Source organism: Salvelinus namaycush, chromosome 34 (assembly GCF_016432855.1).
Source record: "Salvelinus namaycush isolate Seneca chromosome 34, SaNama_1.0, whole genome shotgun sequence".
Classification (NCBI taxonomy): Eukaryota; Metazoa; Chordata; class Actinopteri; order Salmoniformes; family Salmonidae; genus Salvelinus; species Salvelinus namaycush.
In genome coordinates, this window is record NC_052340.1 from 23,298,310 (window position 1) to 23,320,508 (window position 22,199).

At 44.4% G+C, this 22,199-nt stretch overlaps 1 protein-coding gene across 1 annotated transcript in view; it reads left to right on the plus strand.

Moving 5' to 3' along the window:
* LOC120028439 (cell adhesion molecule 1-like) overlaps positions 1 to 22,199 on the plus strand; it is a 45,602-nt gene that overhangs the window by 9,944 nt on the left and 13,459 nt on the right. Inside the window, exons 4-7 of the mRNA XM_038973658.1 lie at positions 454 to 591; positions 2,972 to 3,130; positions 12,434 to 12,530; positions 12,868 to 13,040. Of these exons, the coding sequence (XP_038829586.1) occupies positions 454 to 591; positions 2,972 to 3,130; positions 12,434 to 12,530; positions 12,868 to 13,040 (567 nt within the window). The remainder of the gene's footprint in view (positions 1 to 453; positions 592 to 2,971; positions 3,131 to 12,433; positions 12,531 to 12,867; positions 13,041 to 22,199) is intronic.

The window sequence follows — 22,199 nt, forward strand, 5'->3', positions numbered from 1 at the left end:
AGGACATTATAGCCTATAGCGTAGTGCAACATGACATTATAGCCTATATCATAGTGGAACAGAACATTATAGCCTATAGCGTAGTGAAACAGGACATTTTAGCCTATAGCATAGTGAAACAGGACATTATAGCCTATAGCATAGTGAAACAGGACATTATAGCCTATAGCGTAGTGAAACAGGACATTATAGCCTATAGCGTAGTGAAACAGGACATTTTAGCCTATAGCGTAGTGAAACAGGACATTATAGCCTATAGCATAGTGGAACAGGACATTATAGCCTATAGCGTAGTGAAACAGGACATTATGTGTTGATGTGCGTGCAAGCAAGGGAGAGTGCATGCATGTTTTTGTGTGCATTCCTTTGTGCACACACAAACATGTGTGTGTGCGTCTGTGTATATGTGGGTCTGTACATACATATCTGAGGCTCTTTCTGTTTGTCTGTCAGTCCCACCAGGAAGTCCAATCATGGATTCCCGAGAGGATGTGGTCAGTGAGGGGAACGAGACAGAGCTCACCTGTACAGCCATGGTCAGCAAGCCTGCCGCCTCCATCAGATGGATGAAAGGAGAGCAGGAGCTGACAGGTCAGAGGAATATCTTTCCCTCAGATATCCTTCAGATATAACCCCAGCCAGGCAGCTTTAACTCTCCACAGCATCCTGCTGGAAACTGCAAATGCTCCTTTTACATTCAGGACTTGGTTTCACCCTCGTCACAATATGCTATATCTACTGATCTGTTCAAGGACTAAAGAGTGAGTATGGATATGAGTATTTCAGTTGTTCAATTGAACTAGGTATAGCGTTGACTTTGAGTATGACCTATTCATAAAGCACTGCGTTAGCTAGCTGTCTCCTCAGCAATAGCCACATTACAACAGTTACCAAAGAAGCAGAGCATTTTAGTGCTGGGCTGAACTTGTAGTGGGCCTTTTCCAGTGACCAGATAAGTGGCTTCAAATGAACTCCCAACTGTTCACCACCCACTCACTACAGCCTCTTCCATCGCCCAGCCAGCAGCCTAGCTGTAACAGAACAGTGTGTAGGCTAAAGTACATCCCTATAGTACATCACTGAGGCACCCAGTATCTTTACTGGTTTAATACACTCATAAACCTGTGTCATCGCCAGACACCAGGGAGTTGATGTGGAATCAACACTCTCTCTGAGGAATCCGCCCGGCAACAGCCTGTAAATCTGGTCACAGCCGCGCCTACTAAGAGCATACGTTACCTGCTGCTGAAGGACCACAGCTCACACACCAGCAGCACGTTTGCTTCTGTTGATCACATGTTGTCTTTTGGTTGATCAGACTTCTGATTCAACGGTTTGAAAGCCTTGAACCTCACTTATTACCTTTAATTGCTAAGTCCTTTTATGAAAGTACTTTATTTGAATGCCTCAAGTTCACTGTAGGCTCCTGGAGAGAGGTGCAGTAGTGTATGGTACTATGGGGTGGTGCCTTATTGCCTCACATATGATCAAGAAGACCCATTTATTATTCAGCCTATCCATACACTACAGCAAGAGGGAGAATTCATTTCATAGCCTGGTCCTGTTTACATAAGGACTGAATATCTCTGTCGTCAAATGATATACATGTATATATTAGAATAGAGAGGACATATTTGGCTTGTTGAGAGGATGAAATATTTAGAAGGAGCGAATATAAGCTAAATGCCATCCTCGCCTCCAGTGTTAGAGAAGTGGAAGTCAATTTGTGTTTATGAGATGTCAGGCCCTCTAGGAAAGGCTGGGCTGGTGTGGTGTGGGTACGTTAGACAGGCAGGCAAGCAGACAGGCTCGTTAGATTAGTGAAATGCCACCATGTTGAACAGGGGCTAATCCAGACTGGCAGAGGAGGACGTGGACGGACCAGGAAGTCTCGTCCTTTAGCACCTCTGGAAACACAGCTCACTTCTCATAAGCAATTCATTAGCTCCCCACTGGGCACACACTGGTTGAATCAACATTTTTTCCATGTCATTGCAATGAAATTATGTTAAACCAGCGTGGAATAGATGTTGAATTGACGTCTGTGCCCACATTGAGATCCAAGTCACAAATTGGTGATATACTTAGAGAACTGTCAACGATTAAAAATAGAAACAAAAACAGGTGCCTAATCCATGTTTGTTCTGCTACGATTATTACTGTATATCTGCAGAGCAAAACCACCTTTGTCTAAGGTTGTTTTTCAACGCCTATCTCTCAGGATGTTTCCCTATGTAAGTGTCATTGGGTTAAAAGCTATAGCAATGTGCATGTTAGTGTATGTGGTCAGTGTGTATTGGAGCAGCAGTGTGAAGCCTTCTCTGAGCCCTAAGCGTGCCCCCCTGTGACTGGCTGGTCGGCTGGCGGAGATGGAAGTGTGCTGCAGGTCACAGAAGGCCCTGTAATTATTTCCTCACTTCATTAAGTGCAAGTAAACCATCACATTCAGCACTGCAGCTAATGTGCTGGCCCTGTGGCATTGTAATGCTCTCTAAATGAATGCCCCTCTGACAGCCAGACACATGTAGGAACCTGGGGGGCAGCTGATTACTGTAGGGGTTAGCCTGGACACCACAGAACAGAACCCCACTCAGCATCCAGGATGTTGCATAGACACACACTCGTTAACAAACCACAACCACATCGTCCCTACCTCACGTTGGACTCAATGAGAATCTGTGGGTTCTAAAACCACATCAAGTAGGCTTAAGTATATGTAATGATTTTAAGGTGTAAAGGGTGGTCAAAGTTACCTTGTTTTTAGCTTGACTGCAAAAATTGTGCAGTGTGAAATAGAATACATCCATTGCAGTAGATGTTAGTTGTGTCCATGTGAATAACCAGGTGATGCTAGTCAGATTGTTTTAAGCTGACTCAGTAACCCCATGCTCTGTATGATAGTCTGTTGTGAGTTGAGACATCTCTATAGACTTTGGTTCCATCACACCCTTGTATGTTATATTGTTCCTAGGCGAGATGACGGTGGATGAGACCTATGACAGGATGTTCACGGTCACCAGTCGGCTGAGACTCACTGTGTCCAAGGAGGATGACGGAGAGCCAGTCAGCTGCATCATCGACCACCCAGCCGTGAAGGACCTCCGGGCACAGAGATACCTGGAAGTGCTATGTGAGTGACCCGGAAGTGAAACAGGCATGACCTGGAAATAGAATGTTATTGACTCTCGTAGACCCTATGGGATACAGTGCCTCAGAAAGTATATAAACTCTTTCACTTATTCCACATGTTGTTGTGTTACAGCCTGAATTCCAAATGGAATTCCACACATCTACACACAATACCCCATAATGACAAAGTGACAAATGTTTTATTTATTTATTTATTGCAATTCATTGAAAATGAAATTGTAACGTCCTGACCAGAGTTCTTATGTGTTTTGCTTGTTTAGTGTTGGTCAGGACGTGAGCTGGGTGGGAATTCTATGTTGTGTGTCTAGTTCGTCTGTTTCTGTGTTCAGCCTAATATGGTTCTCAATCAGAGACAGCTGTCAATCGTTGTCCCTGATTGAGAATCATATATAGGTGGCTTGTTTTGTGTTGGGGATTGTGGGTGGTTGTTTCCTGTCTCTGTGTTTGTATTCTGCACCAGATAGGTCTGTATCGGTTTGCCACTTTTGTTATTTTGTATTTGTTTAGTGTTCACTGTAGTTTTTGTTAATTAAACATGTTGAGCACTGGCTACGCTGCGTGTTGGTCCGATCCCTGTTTCACCCCCTCTTCTAGTGAAGAGAGGGAAGGCCGCCGTTACAGAACCACCCACCAATCTCGGACCAAGCAGCGTAGCAACGGGCAGCAGTGGCAGCAGCAGCAGCAGCGGGACCAGGAGAAATGGACATGGGAGGACGAGCTGGACGGAAAAGGACCCTGGGCAGAGCCAGAGGAGTATCGCCGCCCCAAAGCAGAGCTGGAGGCAGCAAAAGCAGAGAGGCGGCGTTTCGAGGAGCTAGCTCGGCAGCAGGAGCCGGATCTGGGTTACACCACTTGGGAGGAAATAGACAGGTGGTCGGTTGACCCAGGGAGAGTGCCGGAGCCCGCCTGGGATTCGATGGAGCAATGTGCAGAGGGATACCGGCGAATGAGGTTAGCACGACGACGCAGTAAGAAGCCCGTGAAGAAACCCCAAAAATTTCTTGGGGGGGGGGATAAAGGATAGTGTGGCGAAGTCAGGTAGGAGACCTGCGCCCACTTCCCATGCTTACCGTGGAGAGCGGGAGTACGGGCAGACACCGTGTTGTGCGGAAGAGCGCACGGTGTCTCCTGTACGTGTGCATAGCCCGGTGCGGGTTATTCCACCTCCCCGCACTGGCCGGGCTAGATTGAGCATTGAGCCAAGTGCCATGAAGCCGGCTCTACATATCTGGCCTCCAGTACGTCTCCTCGGGCCGGTGTACATGGCACCAACCTTACGCATGGTGTCCCCGGTTCGCCAACACAGCCCAGTGCGGGTTATTCCACCTCCCCGCACTGGACGGGCTACGGGGAGCATTCAACCAGGTAAGGTTGGGCAGGCTCGGTGCTCAAGGGAGCCAGTACGCCTGCACGGTCCGGTATATCCGGCGCCACCTTCCCGCCCCAGCCCATTTCCTCCAGTTCCAGCACCCCGCACTCGCCTTATGGTGCGTGTCTCCAGCCCAGTACCTCCAGTTCCGGCACCACGCACCAAGCCTCCTGTGCGTCTCCAGAGCCCTGTACGCACTGTTCCTTCTCCCCGCACTCGCCCTGAGGTGCGTGCCCTCAGCCCGGTACCTCCAGTTCCGGTACCACGCACCAGGCCTATAGTGCGCCTCGAGAGTCCAGTGTGCCCTGTTCCTGTTCCCCGCACTAGCCTTGAGGTGCGTGTCTCCAGTCCGGTACCACCAGTTCCGGCACCACGCACCAGGCCTACTGTGCGCCTCAGCAGATCAGAGTCGGCCGTCTGCCCAACGCCGCCTGCACTGCCTGCCTGCCCAGCACCATCTGAGTCATCCGTCTGCCCAGCGCCATCTGAGTCATCCGTCTGCCCAGCGCCATCTGAGTCATCCGTCTGCCCAGCGCCATCTGAGCCATCCGTCTGCCCAGCGCCATCTGAGCCATCCGTCTGCCCAGCGCCATCTGAGCCATCCGTCTGCCCAGCGCCATCTGAGCCATCCGTCTGCCCAGCGCCATCTGAGCCATCCGTCTGCCCAGCGCCATCTGAGCCGCCCGTCTGTCCCGAGCCATTAGAGCCGTCCGCCAGTCAGGAGCCGCTAGAGCCGTCCGTCAGTCAGGAGCCGCCAGAGCCGCCAGCCAGTCAGGAGCCGCCAGGGCCGCCAGCCAGTCAGGAGCCGCCAGAGCCGCCAGCCAGTCAGGAGCCGCCAGAGCCGCCAGCCAGTCAGGAGCCGCCAGAGCCGCCAGCCAGTCAGGAGCCGCCAGGGCCGCCAGCCAGTCAGGAGCCGCCAGAGCCGCCAGCCAGTCAGGAGCCGCCAGCCAGTCAGGAGCCGCCAGAGCCGCCAGCCAGTCAGGAGCCGCCAGAGCCGCCAGCCAGTCAGGAGCCGCCAGAGCCGCCAGCCAGTCAGGAGCCGCCAGAGCCGCCAGCCAGTCAGGAGCCGCCAGAGCCGCCAGCCAGTCAGGAGCTGCCAGAGCCGCCACTCAGTCATGAGCTGCCACTCAGTCATGAGCTGCCCTCCAGTCATGAGCTGCCTTCCAGTCATGAGCTGCACTCCAGTCATGAGCTGCCTTCCAGTCATGAGCTGCCTTCCAGTCATGAGCTGCCTTCCAGTCATGAGCTGCCCTCCAGTCATGAGCTGCCTTCCAGTCATGAGCGGCCTTCCAGTCATGAGCTGCCCTACAGTCATGAGCTGCCCTACAGTCATGAGCTGCCCTCCAGTCATGAGCTGCCCTCCAGTCATGAGCTGCCCTCCAGTCATGAGCTGCCACTCAGTCATGAGCTGCCACTCAGTCCGGAGCTGCCACTCAGTCCTGAGCTGCCTCTCTGTCCGGAGCTGCCTCTCTGTCCGGAGTTGCCTCTCTGTCCTGAGCTACCTCTCTGTCCTGAGCTACCTCTCTGTCCTGAGCTACCTCTCTGTCCTGAGCTACCTCCTAAATCATGTGGGGGCCTTGGGGAGGATTCTTAGGCCAAGGTCGTGGGCGAGTGTCGCCACTCAAAGGACGCTAAGGAGGGGGACAAAGACAGTGGTGGAGTGGTGTCCTCGTCCACCGCCGGAGCCGCCACCGCGGACAGATGCCCACCCAGACCCTCCCCTTGAGTTTTAGGGGTGCGTTCGGAGTCCGCACCTCAGGGGGGGGGGGTACTGTAACGTCCTGACCAGAGTTCTTATGTGTTTTGCTTGTTTAGTGTTGGTCAGGACGTGAGCTGGGTGGGAATTCTATGTTGTGTGTCTAGTTCGTCTGTTTCTGTGTTCAGCCTAATATGGTTCTCAATCAGAGACAGCTGTCAATCGTTGTCCCTGATTGAGAATCATATATAGGTGGCTTGTTTTGTGTTGGGGATTGTGGGTGGTTGTTTCCTGTCTCTGTGTTTGTATTCTGCACCAGATAGGTCTGTATCGGTTTGCCACTTTTGTTATTTTGTATTTGTTTAGTGTTCACTGTAGTTTTTGTTAATTAAACATGTTGAGCACTGGCTACGCTGCGTGTTGGTCCGATCCCTGTTTCACCCCCTCTTCTAGTGAAGAGAGGGAAGGCCGCCGTTACAGAAATACAGAAATATCAAATTTACATACGTATTCACACCCCTTTGCTATGGCACTTCAAATTGAGCTCAGGTGCATCCAATTTCCTTTGATCATCTTGAGATGGATTCCACCTATGGCCAATTAAATTGTTTGGACATGATTTAGAAAGAAACACACCTGTCTATATAAGGTTGCACAGTTGACAGTGAATGTCAGAGCAGAAACTATACCATGATGTCCAAGGAACTGTCCGTAGATCTCCGAGATAGAATTGTGATGAGGCATATATAAAACAATTTCTAGAGCACAGTGGTCTCCATCATTGGGAAATGGAAAAAATATGGAACTACCCAGACTCTGCCTAGAGCTGGCCGTCCGACCAAACTGAGCAACCGGGAAAATTAGGATCTTGGTGACCAAGAACTCTTACAGAACTACAGAGTTCCTTGGCTGAAATGGTAGAACCTGCCAGAAGGACAACAGTCTCTATAGCACTTCACCAATCTGGGCTTTATGGGAGAGTGGCTAGACGGAAGCCACTTCTGAGAAAAAGGCACATGATAGACTTGAGTTCAGCTAAAGCCCAAACTTGAATCCCATTAAATCTATGGAAAGACTTGATGGTTTCTGTTCACAGCCGCTCGCTTTCTAACTTAACAGAGCTTGAGAAAATCTGTGCACAGCTGATATAGACATACCCAAGACGACTCAAATCTGTAATCGCCAGCAAAGGTGCTTCTACAAAGTATTGATTCAGGGGTGTAAATAATTACAGTTGAAGTCGGAAGTTTACATACACCTTAGCCAAATACATTTAAACTCAGTTTTTCACAATTCCTGACATTTAATTCTAGTAAAAATTTCCTGACTTAGGTCAGTTAGGATCACCACTTTATTTTAAGAATGTGAAATGTCAGAATAATAGTAGAGAATGATTTATTTCAGCTTTTATTTCTTTCATCACATTCCCAGTGGCTCAGAAGTTTACATTCACTCAATTAGTATTTGATAGCATTGTCTTTAAATTGTTTAACTTGGATTAAACGTTTCGGGTAGCCTTCCACAAGCTTCCCACAATAAGTTGGGTGAATTTTAGCCCATTCCTCCTGACAGAGCTGGTGTAACTGAGTCAGGTTTGTAGGCCTCCTTGCTCGCACACGCTTTATCACTTCTGCTCACAAATGTTCTATGGGATTGAGGACAGGGCTTTGTGAAGGCCACTCCAATACCTTGACTTTGTTGTCCTTAAGCCATTTTGCCACAACTTTGGAAGTATGCTTGGGGTCATTGTCCATTTGGAAGACCCATTTGCGACCAAGCTTTAACTTCCTGACTGATGTCTTGAGATGTTGCTTCAATATATCCACATAATTTCCCTCCCTCATGATGCCATCTATGTTGTGAAGTGCACCAGTCCCTCCTGCAGCAAAGAACCCGCACAACATGATTCTGCCACCCCTGTGCTTCACGGTTGGGATGGTGCTCTTTGGCTCGCAAGCATCCCCCTTCTTCCTCCAAACATAACGATGGTCGTTATGGCCAAATAGTTTTATTTTTGTTTCATCAGAGGACATTTCTCCAAAAAGTACGATCTTTGTCCACATGTGCAGTTGCAAACCGTAGTCTGGCTTTTTTATGGTGGTTTTGGACCAGTGGCTTCTTCCTTGCTGAGCGGCCTTTCAGGTTATGTCAATATAGGACTCGTTTTACTGTGGCTATAGATACTTTTGTATCTGTTTCCTCCAGCATCTTCACAAGGTCCTTTGCTGTTGTTCTGGGATTGGTTAGCACTTTTCCCACCAAAGTACATTCATCTCTAGGAGACAGAACGCTTCTCCTTCCTGAGTGGTATAACGGCTGCATGGTACCATGGTGTTTATACTTGCGTACTATTGTTTGTACAGATGAACGTGGTACCTTCAGGCGTGTGGAAATTGCTCCCAAGGATGAACCAGACTTGTGGAGGTCTACAATTATATTTCTGAGGTCTTGGCTGATTTCTTTTGATTTTCCCATGAAAGAGGCACTGAGTTTGAAGGTAGGCCTTGAAATACATCCACAGGTACACCTCCAATTGACTCAAATTGTTTAAAGGCACAGTCAACTTAGTGTAAGTCAACTAACCAACTGGAATTATGATATAATGAATTATAAGTGAAATAATCCACCTGTAAACAATTATTGGAAAAATTACTTGTGTCATGCATAAAGTAGATGTCCTAACCGACTTGCCAAAACTATAGTTTGTTGACAAGAAATGTGTGGAGTGGTTGAAAAACAAGTTTTAATGACTCCAACCTAAGTGTATGTAAACTTCCAACTTCAGCTGTATGTAAGTGAGATATTTATGTATTTATGTTTCTAAAAACATGTTTTCACTTTGTAATTATGGGGTATTGTGGTTAGATTAGTGAGTTTTTTAATATATATATTTTTTTACTTCAGGCTGTAACACAAAATGTGGAATAAGTCAAGGGGTATGAATACTTTCTGAAGGCACTGTACCGTATATGAATGAATTAGATCATCAATTCTGTATCTAGTTAAAATACCTGTCAGTCCAGAGTTAGAGATTCAACTTTACAATACGTCTCCTGAAATGTAATAGAATCACCTCCAGGGAAAAGTAACTTTTGCTGTAGTGTTGTGTAACATGAAAGAAGAGAAACCTGCACGCTCTAGTCTTGTGTCAAATGTGATTTGCTGTTTCCTCCAATGGTTTATTGATTGAAGAGGTAAAACAGCCATCCTTACACACTGTAGAACATCAGAGAAAGGTTAAGCTAACCTTTGGTAGTCTGTGTAGAATATTCATTTATTAACAGAGACGAGTGCTTTGCCTAACCTTTCTAGGCAAAAGGGAAAGCTCAACTTGAACCACTTGACATTTTGGCAATCTTTTGCTAACATAGATAAGAGAAAAATATATATATATTTTACTTTATAGTTAGACTGTCTGAACACATAGCCCTTTTCTCTATATGTTTAACCAAGGGGCTATGTTCAAATCAAATGTATTGGTCACATACACGTGTTTAGCAGATGTTATTGTGGGTGGAGCGAAATGCTTGTGCTTCTAGCTTCGACAGTGCAGTAATGTCTAACAAGTGATATCTAACAGTTTCACAACATATACCCAAAATACACGTAAATCGAAGTAAGGAATGGATTAAGAATATATATACATATATGTCAGAGCGGCATTGGACTAAGATACAGCGCTTTCTTCACCACACTGTCTGTGTGGGTGGACCATTTCAGTTTGTCAGTGATGCGTACGCCGAGGAACTTGGAGCTTTCCACCTTCTCCACTCCGGTCCCATCGATGTGGATAGGGGGGGTGCTCCCTCTGCTGTTTCCTGAAGTCCACAATCATCTCCTTAGTTTTGTTGACGTTGAGTGAGAGATTATTTCCTGGCACCACACTCCCAGAGCCCTCACCTCCTCCCTGTAGGCTGTCTCATCGTTGTTGGTAATCAAGCCTACTACTGTTGTGTCATCTGCAAACTTGATGACTGAGTTGGAGGCGTGCTTGGCCACGCAGTCATGGCTGAACAGGGAGTACAGGAGGGGGCTGAGCACCCACCCTTGTGGGGCCCCAGTGTTGAGGATCAGCAAGGAGGTGTTGTTTGCTACCTTCAACACCTGAGGGCGACCCATCACGAAGTCCAGGACCTAGTTGCACAGGGCGGAGTTCAGACCCAGGGCCTCACGCTTGATGATGAGCTTGGAGGGTACTATGGTGTTGAATGCTGAGCTATAGTCAATGAACAGCATTCTTACATAGGTATTCCTCTTGTCCAGATGGGACAGGGCAGTGTGCAGTGTGGTGGGGATTGCATCGTCTGTGGATCTATTGGGGAGGTAAGCAAATTTATGTGGGTCTATGGTGGCAGGTAAGGTGGAGGTGATATGATCCTTGACTAGTCTCTCAAAGCACTTCATGATGACAGAAGTGAGTGCTACTGGGCGATAGTCATTTAGTTCAATTACCTTTGCTTTTTAAGGTACAGGGACAATGGTGGTCATCTTGAAACATGTGGGGACAACAGACTGGGATAGGGAGAGATTGAATATATCTGTATACATTACAGCCAGCTGGTCTGCGCATGCTCTGAGGATGCGGCTAGCGATACCATCTGAGCCGGCAGCCTTGCGAGGGTTAACGCGCTTAAATGACTTACTCACGAGAAGGAGAGCCAACAGTCCTTGATAGCGGGCCACGTCGGTGGCACTGTGTTATCCTCAAAGCGTGTGAAGAAGGTGTTCAGCCTGTCCGGAAGCAAGACGTCTTTGGCCGCGACGTGGCTGGTTTTCCTTTTATAATCTGTGATTGTTTGTAGACCCTGCCACATACTGGGACTCAACTTTGTCCCTATACCGACCTTTAGCCTGCTTGATTGCTTTGTGGAGGGAATAACTACACTGTTAGTATTCTTCCATATTCCCAGTTTTCTTGCCCTGGATAAATGCGGTGCTTCACGCTTTCAGTTATGTGCGAATGCTCCCATCTATCCTCGGTTTCTGGTTGGGGTAAGTTTTAAAAGTCACAGTGGGTACAACATCTCCTATGCACTTCCTGATAAACTCATTCACAGTAGCGGTATATGTGTCGATATTATTTTCTGAAGCTACTCTGAACATATCCCAGTCCACGTGATCAAAACAATCTTGAAGTGAGGATTTTGTTTGGTCAAACCAGCGTTGAATAGTCCTTTCCACGGGTGCTTCCTGTTTGAGTTTCTGCCTATAGGAGGGGAGAAGTAAGATGGAATCGTGGTCCGATTTGCCGAATGGAGGGCGGGGGAGGGCCTTATATGCATTCTGGAAGGTAGTATAACAATGGTCGAGAGTTTTAGCAGCGAGAGTACAACAATCAATATGTTGATAGAATTTCAGGAGCCTTTTCTTCAAATTTGCTTTGTTAAAATCTCCATTTACAATAAATGCAGCCTCAGGATATGTGGTTTTCAGTTTCTATAAAGTCCAGCGAAGTTCTTTGAGGGCCGTCGTGGTATCGGCTTGAGGGGGGATATAGACCGCTGTGGCTATTATTGATGAAAATTATCTCGGGAGATAGTACGGTTGGCATTTGATTGTGAGATGTTCTAGGTCGGGTGAACAGAAGGACTTGAGTTCCTGTATGTTATCATAGTTACACCATAAGTCATTAATCATAAAACATATACCTCCACCCTTCTGCTTCCCGGATAGATGTTTGTTCCTGTCAGCGCAATGTACTGAGAACCCAACTGGCTTTGATAGCCAGGTTTATGCAGTCCTATACCACTGAAAGCCTTAGTCCGTGGAGTTGAGCTGAAAATATACTGGTCATACAAGAGTAATAATATAAGCAATGGAGTAATGGCATTGTCGTAGCCAGCCAAAGCACTCTCCTAACCTTCCCAATGCATTGCAGCATGGTCCTTTGTAGCTTAGTTGGTAAAACATTGTGCTTATAACAGCAGGGTAGTGGGTTTGATTCCCAGGACCACCCATATGTAAAATGCACGCATGACTGTAGGTTTCTTTGGATAAAAGTGTCTGCTAAATGACATTTGTTGTTATATTATAGCGCACCGACAAATGGCTCTTTCACTGGTTTGAACATACAATAACGCTTTTTTTTAGAGTGACTGAAAGCATGAGTCAGGTTGAGATAGGTTGACATTGCTAGAGCTGTGAATATGATATAAATTAGAAAGTGTGCACTGCTTCTATACAATATGTATGTGAAAATACCATCTGTCTACTTTCAGATCAACCAGAAGTGAAGATCGTTCAGGCATTCCCTGAAGGTTTAACGAGAGAGGGAGAGAATCTAGAGCTGACGTGCATAGCAAAAGGCAAACCACAGTGAGTATCCATCCATCCACACATATCATTTAATACTAGTTAACAGTACAGCACTCCACTCTGTCCTTAAAAATGCCAACATAGACAACTACATGACATTTCCAGGCTTCCTATATCCCTTTTCTGCCAGCCAAAGGACTCCCCTAACCTTTCCAATGCATTGTAGCATTTATATGTTACCAATTGCTAGTGTGTTTTGTGTAAAATGCATCATTAGGAGGAACCTGCCAATGGCTCTCCCACGCTGATCTGAGTTCAGACCTTTAGAGTGAGATTTGGTCTATTGACGGGCGTCGTGCAGGGTCTTTCTGATATGGCTGGTATTTGTGTCATCCAGGCCCCATCAGATCAGCTGGCTCAGAGTGGATGATGATGTGCCGTCTCACACCGTGATCACCGGCTCTGACCTCTTCATCGAAAACCTCAACAAGTCGTACAACGGCACGTACCGCTGTGTTGCCTCCAACACCGTGGGGGATGCCTACGATGACTATATCCTCTTTGTATATGGTAGGTACTGTCATGGCTACTGTCGCCTGTAGTTTGTTTTGCGATTCTATCTATATTTGGAGATGAGTCCAAGCCAGGTGGTCTGTATTGCTGATACAGGATGTGTCGACTACGCAATCGTGGCCACTTACTAGAATTTGCTAAATTTTCCATTGAAACTTCTCATGTGTCAGTTCACTGATTACAGGTTTCTCTGGGTGAATCTGTCACAGAAACCATGTCACTGACGCACTGTAACATAGCAACAGATGGCTTTGACTTACTGATTTATTCTGACTGACACCTCACAGACTATCCTCAATCTAACTTGTAGCTTACGTATGAATCTCTGACTTAGATTACTGTGGCACTTATAGCAATGCCACTCTGAGATTGTATTTCTGTAAGGGCTCTTAGGCAGATGGTGACATTTGTTTGTCCCTCTTAGTCCTCTAGTGATCATCTCCTGAACAAAAGCATGGAACGTGCTATTAAGTAACAGTTCAGGCCTATTCAGGGTTTCATCCTATGACTGAAGTCATAATTGGCGCCCCATCCGCTCTCATCCATTAGAGGCATAATTCACTTTCCCTCTGTAATGTAATTGTCATACAGTTACTGTATCTACAGGAAGAGGTTTGAGGTTTGGGAAGCAGGCTGTAGTCTTGCTTCCATATGGATCCTTTGTTTGGAATATGATTACTTTTGGCTTTGAACAACACACATCTTGTATTTCCAAATAGATTTAGCTTCATAAAAGAGCTTGCGAGAAATTAAAACTGCCAGAACAGGAAACATTTTCCATACACACCATCCTTTGATTTATGTTGTTTTGTCTTTTACTTTCATACTTGTTTTGGCACATTGGATTGATTGGGAATGTGAGCTGACCATTTGTTTTGGAGATATACCCCTCTCCCATGCATAATCAAGTTCTATAGTAGCCGTCTCTTCATATAGGCCCTCCTCACGTCTCCATATTGCAGTTTCCTACATTTCTTTGAAGGAACAACCTGCTCCCTACTCAACAGAGATAAACTAGACAAACTGCGGTACACTAAAAAGACTCGTGAATGAATTTCCATGGTGAAAATGTGTGTTTGCCGGTGCAGCAAACATGCTAGCATGTGTGAGCTGTACATGTTTTGTAGTAGAATTACCTATTTGTATGCCTTTGGCACAATGAAATATCCCATCTTACAGAAATAGCTTCCCACCACAAGTCTTTTTCAGTCTTTTACCACCTCAACATTAGAGACAGCATATCTCTGGTGTTATCAGTGCAGTCTCTATTATTTTAGTTTGAGTATTAATGAGACACTGGAGATTTGTAAAAGGTGTTGATAACGCTTTGAGTAATTAAGTTTGAGATTCCCAGTTCTGTTATTCCACAGGATTAGATGCTAGACAAAAGAAGCCATGTTGTTGGTCCATAAGAGGATTGTTTTCCCTGACTAATCATACTAGTTACTGTACACTAGCATAATGAGTGTGTGTTTCTGAACATGGTTACGTCTAGGGGTAAGCATCATGAGAACCACAGATGTGTCAGCTTAGCAGGTGGGTCTCTAGGTGAAGAGACTGCTGGGTGGGTTTTTCTGTCTACATTATCCTGTTTTCTACTTGTATTAGGCCCAGGAGGAGCCCATTAGTGTCTAGTGTTGGAATCCACAGCTGCTATCTCTTAGTATGTCCCTGATGTTCATTAATGTGGATCTGTCAGAGGACTGTGTGCAGTACCATGTCAAAGCTAGATGACCAGGAACCTAGCTAATGTAGTGCAACAGGAGAGTACAGTATGTGTACCAATGGTCTGTGCTATTCTAGATATATTAGATATTCATATGTGTGCTACTTTCTGAGAGTTGGAATATACAGTATGCTACTCTCATCTTGCCTCTGCCTACCGCTGCACTAAAACACTTTATCCCTGACACTAGAAATGTTGTGTGTACTCTGTGTACTCTCCTACAGTAAGTAAAAAAGCATACAGTAAGTAACAAAGCATGTTTAGTTGTCAGTTGTATTCTGGTCTAAGGGTGAGAGAGAAGGTAGTTAGGCTGGTTGGCCTCCTCTGCTGGTTCTGCGTTGTTTTCAGTAGACTGTGAGTGCTGGTCTGTGGTTGGTTGACGTCCGGTGTGGGAGTAAACTGGTCCAAAGCAACTAGGCTCCCAGCTACTGTAGGCTCCCACCAAACTCCGTTCACTGTACAAAGCTGACCTGGTGCTATAACTCACACATACTGGCTGTTGGCAGGAGAACAATTATGTATTTTGCTCAAGGGTTTGTTCTGCAGTTGACTCTCTGACCCAGAGATTTCCTACACGGCCATGAAGTCAAAGATTCCCATGCAGCCATCTGGGCGTCAAGCCCAGTCAGAAAGTATGCTCAAATATGGCTCTGTTGACCCTGACTTGGATGAAGCGCTGTTGTGAAAACAAACGTGTTGAATCACACGGATTCTGAACCATCACCCATCTCTGCACCATAGAACAGAATAACTAATGAAACATCAGGCTGCAAGTTAATAACCAAGTCATACAGTCTCAAGAGAAAACATAGTTTCATGTGTTTTGAAAAATGCATCTGAGGACATTGTTGTGCTGTATTACTTAATGGAATATTTGTTTGAGTCAGAAATCTCCATTGCTATGTATTCAGAATTGCTAACAAGCTGAAGAAAAATAAAGTTTTTTGGCTGCCAGGTTTAAGAGGGCATAGCTAAACAATTTCTCCCGCATTGTTTCAGTTTATGCTTAGAATTTCTCATATCAAATGTTCTTACAAATAGAAATGTACCCTGAAAATATGGCACCTCCAAATACATTCATATTTCAGCTCTCATAATGTGGAGCCAAGAGTAATCCAGCCTGCAAATTGCTCATGGAGAATACTTGTTTGCTAGACTATTATATGTGCCATATCCCATCCAGGCCTTTGTGGCAGCCTCTTATCCCTGGCCTGCATGCCCAATTTCCCAGACTCTGACATTTCAGCTATCAGACCGCCTTCGGTCACAGGGAAAGAAGAAATCCCCTATAAATATTGTTTGCGGAGAATCTGTTCCTGATATCCCCTCACCTCTCCCCCCTGCTCCCTCCTCCCCCAGAAGCGACATTATGCCACCATTGATGTTTTATCATTAGTTTGGAAGTGTGTGGTCCCCTACTGTGGGCTTCTGATGGGCACAGACAGTAAAGGCATGAAGACAGCCAGACAAATTTCTCCCGCTGTGACTTGTCTCCAGCAAGGGGCCGGCGCTATCTCTCTGTGCCAGAAACAGGAAAATATTCCTAGTGGCAGGGAAGCTTTCCAGTCTCTTAGCACCGCTGCATACCTGTATTGGCCTCCATTTTGTAATTCTCATTATTTTGTTTTTGGTGTTATGAAAGGCCTTGTCAGTAGACTATCAGTCTGTTGTTGTTGCAAGGGGTGCAGAAGAACTGCAGAGGAGAGCGCCAGAGTTGCTTAATGCACTGCTTAACTTAATTACTGGAAAGAATCCCTTAATATGTTAATTTCTAACTTCCCAACTACCCATTGAATGTTTATGAACAATATTGGGCACATTAAGTTCATTTTTCAAACTACAGTATGAGTATACAAAATAGTAAATTAGATGTGTTCATTCCAACCTTTTGGCCTATTGTTAATGAGTAGAGGTTTAACTTATTTGGGGTAGGGGGCAGTATTTTCACGTCCGGATGAAAAGCGTGCCCAGAGTAAACTGCCTGCTACTCAGCCATAAAAGCTAGAATATGCATATTATTAGTAGATTTGGATAGAAAACAATCTGAAGTTTCTAAAACTGTTTGAATGATATCTGTGAGTATAACAAAACTCATATGGCAGGCAAAAACCTGAGAAAAAATCCAACCAGGAAGTGGGAAATCTGAGGTTGGTCGTTTTTCAACTCATTCCCTATTGAAGATACAGTGGGATATTGGTCATGTTGCACTTCCTAAGGCTTCCACTAGATGTTAACAGTCTTTAGAACCTTGTTTGATGCTTCTACTGTAAAGGGGGGCCGAATTAGAGGGGATTGAGTAAGGTCTGCCATGAGCTGACCATGCGCTGTCCATGCGCGTTCACGTGAGAGTTAGCTTGCGTTCCATTGCATTTCTGAAGAGAAAGGAATTCTCCGGTTGGAACATGATTGAATTTATGTTAAAAACATCCTAAAGATTGATTCTATACTTCGTTTGACATGTGTCTACGGACTGTAATATAACTTTTTGAACTTTTCGTCCGTACTTTCCACTGGACTTGCACGCGCGTCGTGAGTTTGGATTGTGTACTGAACGCGAGAACAACAAGGAGCTATTTGGACATAAATGATGGACATTATCGAACAAAACAAACATTTATTGTGGAACTGGGATTCCTGGGAGTGCATTCTGATGAAGATCATCAAAGGTAAGTGAATATTTATAATGCTATTTCTGACTTCTGTTGACTCCAACATGGCGGATATCTGTTTGGCTTGATTTGGTCTCTGAGCGCCATACTCAGATTATTGCATGGTGTGCTTTTTCCGTAATGTTTTTTTGAAATCTGACACAGCGGTTGCATTAAGGAGAAGTGGATCTAAAATTCCATGCATAACAATAGTATATTTTATCAATGTTTATTATGAGTATTTCTGTAAATTGATGTGTCTCTCTGCAAAATCACCGGATGTTTTGGAACTACTGAACATAACGCGCCAATGTAAACTCAGATTTTTGGATATTAATATGAACTTTACCGAACAAAACATACATGTATTGTGTAACATGAAGTCCTATGAGTGTCATCTGATGAAGATCATCAAAGGTTAGTGATTAATTTTATCTATATTTCTGCTTTTTGTGACTCCTCTCTTTGGCTGGAAAAATGGCTGTGTTTTTCTGTGACTTGGCTCTGACCTAACATAATCGTTTGGTTTGCTTTCGTTGTAAAGCCTTTTTGAAATCGGACACTGTGGCTTGGTTTACAACAAGTGTATCTTTAACTTCTTCTGGCTGCAGCCCGGTGTCGGTACACTTATGACAACAGCCAGCTCAAGTGCAGGGCGCGAAATTCAAAAGATATTTTTTAGAAATATTTAACTTTCACACATTAACAAGTCCAATACAGCAAATGAAAGGTACACATCTTGTGAATCCAGCCAACATGTCCGATTTTTAAAATGTTTTACAGCGAAAACAGCACGTATATTTATGTTAGCTCACCACCAAATACAAAAAAGCACTAACATTTTTCACAGCACAGGTAGCATGCACAAAACCAACCAAACTAACCAAGAACCAACCAAACTAACCAACAAACAACTTCATCAGATGACAGTCTTATAACATGTTATTCAATAAATCTATGTTTTGTTCGAAAAATGTGCATATTTCAGGTATAAATCATAGTTTACATTGCAGCTACAATCAGAAATTGCACCGAAAGCAGCCAGAATAATTACAGACACCAACGTCAAATACCTAAATACTCATCATAAAACATTTCTGAAAAATACATAGTGTACAGCAAATGAAAGACAAGCATCTTGTGAATCCAGCCAATATTTCCGATTTCTTAAGTGTTTTACAGCGAAAACACAATATAGCGTTATATTAGCTTACCACAATAGCCAGAAACACAAGCCATTTACCCGCAGCAAAAGTTAGCGATCGTAACAAACCAGCAAAAGATATATAATTTTTGACTAACCTTGATAAGCTTCATCAGATGACAGTCCTATAACATCAGGTTATACAATACACTTATTTTTTGTTCGAAAATGTGCATATTTAGAGCTGAAATACGTGGTTATACATTGTGCTAACGTAGCATCTTTTTCCTAGAATGTCCGGATATTTTTATGACACTCAACTATTCTGACCAAATAACTATACATAAACGTTACTAAAAAATACATGTTGTATAGGAAATTATAGATACATTAGTTCTTAATGAAATCGCCGTGTTAGAATTCTAAAAATAACTTCATTACCACATCCAGCTTACGTTATAACGAGAGAGAGCCCAAATCTGGGCGCAAAATAATTGTCAACATATTCCGACAGATATATGAAATATCATCATAAAATGGGTCCTACTTTTGATGATCTTCCATCAGAATGTTGTACAAGGGTGTCCTTTGTCCAGAACAATCGTTGTTTGGTTTTAGAACGGCCTTCTTCCCTCTCGAATTAGCAAGCTAACTAGCCAAGTGGCGCGTAGCTCTCCATCTTCACCATACCCAGAGAACGCAAGACGCCTAAACTCCCGAAAATATTTCAATAATCTGATGAAACTATATTGAAAAAACATACTTTACGATGATATTGTCACATTTATCAAATAAAATCAAAGCCGGAGATATAACACGTCTATAACGATTGCTTTTCAGAAGCCATTACCGGTGACCTCTATGCGCTTCCTGGACAGAGGAATTCTGGGGTCATGTCATTCCAAGAGCTCTCTTTTCACCATAGAAACACCTAGAAACCCCATTTCACCTCTCACAGCCTATGGGACATCTAGTGGAAGGCGTATGAAGTGCATGTATACTCATACATATCAAGCACATTTATAGGCAGATCCTAGAACAGAGCATCGATTTCAGATTTTTCACTTTCTGACAGGAAGTTTGCTGCAAAAGGAGTTCTGTTTTACTCACAGATATAATTCAAACGGTTTTAGAAACTAGAGAGTGTTTTCTATCCAATAGTAATAATAATATGCATATTGTAAGAGCAAGAATTGAGTACGAGGCCGTTTGAAATGGGCACCTTTTATCCGGCTACTCAATACTGCCCCTGCAGCCATAAGAAGTTAAAATGGTGTAAAATACATGTATGTTTGAGGAATTTTAATTATGGGATTTCTGTTGTTTTGAATTTGGTGCCCTGCAGTTTCACTGGCTGTTGACGAGGTGGGACGCTACCGTCCCACGTACTCTAGAGGGGTTAAGTAAGATTGGAATTACCTGATATCAAACACTGTGCATTGTCAAAGCTCTGATATTGCATTCACTATCACCAGACAGTAGAAAAGACATCAATGATGCGTTGACACAGGTTACAGATGAAGAATGCAATATGGGAAAGCAGCATCCTTCCTGTGGGAAAAACAGCCATCTTATTGAGACCATACAGAACCTAAATCATTATCTTGCTCTATAGCAATACTACAGTAGTTACTGAGAGATTTGATACTTTCCCAATTCTGCTACAGTACTTCCATGCATCCATGACCCCATCCTTAATGGCTTCTCACACTTTATTTCTTACACATTTCTTCTTTATTTTGTATGTTTTCCATCTAGATGCTCCTACCACGATCCCCACACCCACCACCTTGAACCTAGACAACACCCAAGGTACTGTATGTCCCCACTTTGTTCATTCTCATCCCTCGCCTGTGTGTACACGTGTGCATGCTTGCTTGTGAGTGTGTTTGCAGTAGTGTAGTACAGTGAGAAAGAGAGAGTGGGTGAGAGAGTTTGGGAGAGAGAAAGAGAGAGGTTGAGACTGCAGGCGGGCAGTCTTAATCAGATTGTTCTACTGATAGGTGCCATAGCGGACACCCTGCGCTGTGCTTTCAGTGACACCTGTCACAGCCCTTTCCTGTCACGTTTGATCTGTGAGGATGGAGGAGACATGTCGGTCGCTCGGCACTCTGCTATCTTATCAGCATCGCCATGCAGCCGTATCTCAACCTGCCCACACTCACATCACAGTCACATTACAATGCCCTTTACATCTCCCCCATCAAATCACAATCACATCCATCTTTGTAGGTCTGGAAACATTGACAGATTTTTTTTCTCTTTGACTTATGATATGGATGAAGGACAGGTTATTTACAGTGTCAGCTGGTCCACCTCTGTACATACGGTTTAGTGTTGGATCTTCTACGGTACTATATGTAGTTCTTATTCTTTTCACTTTTGTGGAGGAAGAAGTGTGTTGACTATTGGGAAGACTTCTTTGTGTATAATATGGTTGTTCAAATAAACTGAAAAACAAAACAAAAATCTGTCTCTCCTCCATTCTAGATAGTTCAGGTTTGTTCATATACAGACACATGGAGACCATTTATTAGGAATGCCAAATGCATTCATCAGTGAGAGAAAGTCCATTTAGAAGATAATACATTTCTGATAAACTGGCAGTGAGAGAAATAGAATGGGAGTACTGGGATGGGCTAGAGCTTTTAAAATATCTATTAAAGCCTAATGTTGGCCAAAAGTACTTGGCAGCATCAGGAGGTGACATTTAGAGATAACTAAATATGGCATTTATATTGCAGAGTAACTGCAGCACTGACAACTGCCATTAATTATATTCTCTGTTGTTTGCCAGCTAAACGCAGACCTCGTAATTGATTTCTATCAATATTTGCAAGCAGAGTTCCCTCAAACGTTTGGATGAAATTCTGCGCTATGGAAGTACTCCATAGGTCCTGCTGTGATTCTCTACTCACACACAGGGGAGGGGCAAATGCACGTTCATAGCTGACAATGTACTTCCAGAGCTAACATGAAGTCATCCCAAGTCATTCAAAGCCAGCCCACCGAGATGTACCATACGTACATGTCCCATGGCATGTCACACCGCAGGCTCCTACAGAGGAGGAGGTGGTGGTGGGTGGTGGTACAGTATGGCTCTTTGATTTCCACTCAGGCACTAGAGAAGTAATCAGGTCCCTTTCATGCTGGTGCTGGAAACCTCCGGAGGCCATTTTGTGTGTCTGAGTAGAGGGAGTAGAGAGCCTGAGTGTCTCATCAACTGCACAATCAGGTCTACAAGGTGAATGAGTGGTCTGGGACATGAAGAAGCTCTAGCTCCTATTTCTAAGGTTTTTTGAATAGTCCATTTGGAATATTTTACTCCACAAAAGAGGGATGAACTTTTATATATAGGATCTCCTGTATCAATGACAATCCTACTGTCACGCCCTGACCTTAGAGATCCTTATTATTCTCTATGTTTGGTTAGGTCAGGGTGTGACTCGGGTGGGAAAGTCTATGTTTTCTATTTCTTTGTTTTTGGCCGAGTGTGGTTCCCAATCAGAGGCAGCTGTCTATCGTTGTCTCTGATTGGGGATCATATATAAGTTGTCATTTTCCTTTTGGGTTTTGTGGTATCTTGTTTTCTGTCTAGTGTCTGTGTCTGTGCCTGACAGAACTATTCGCTTTTGTTT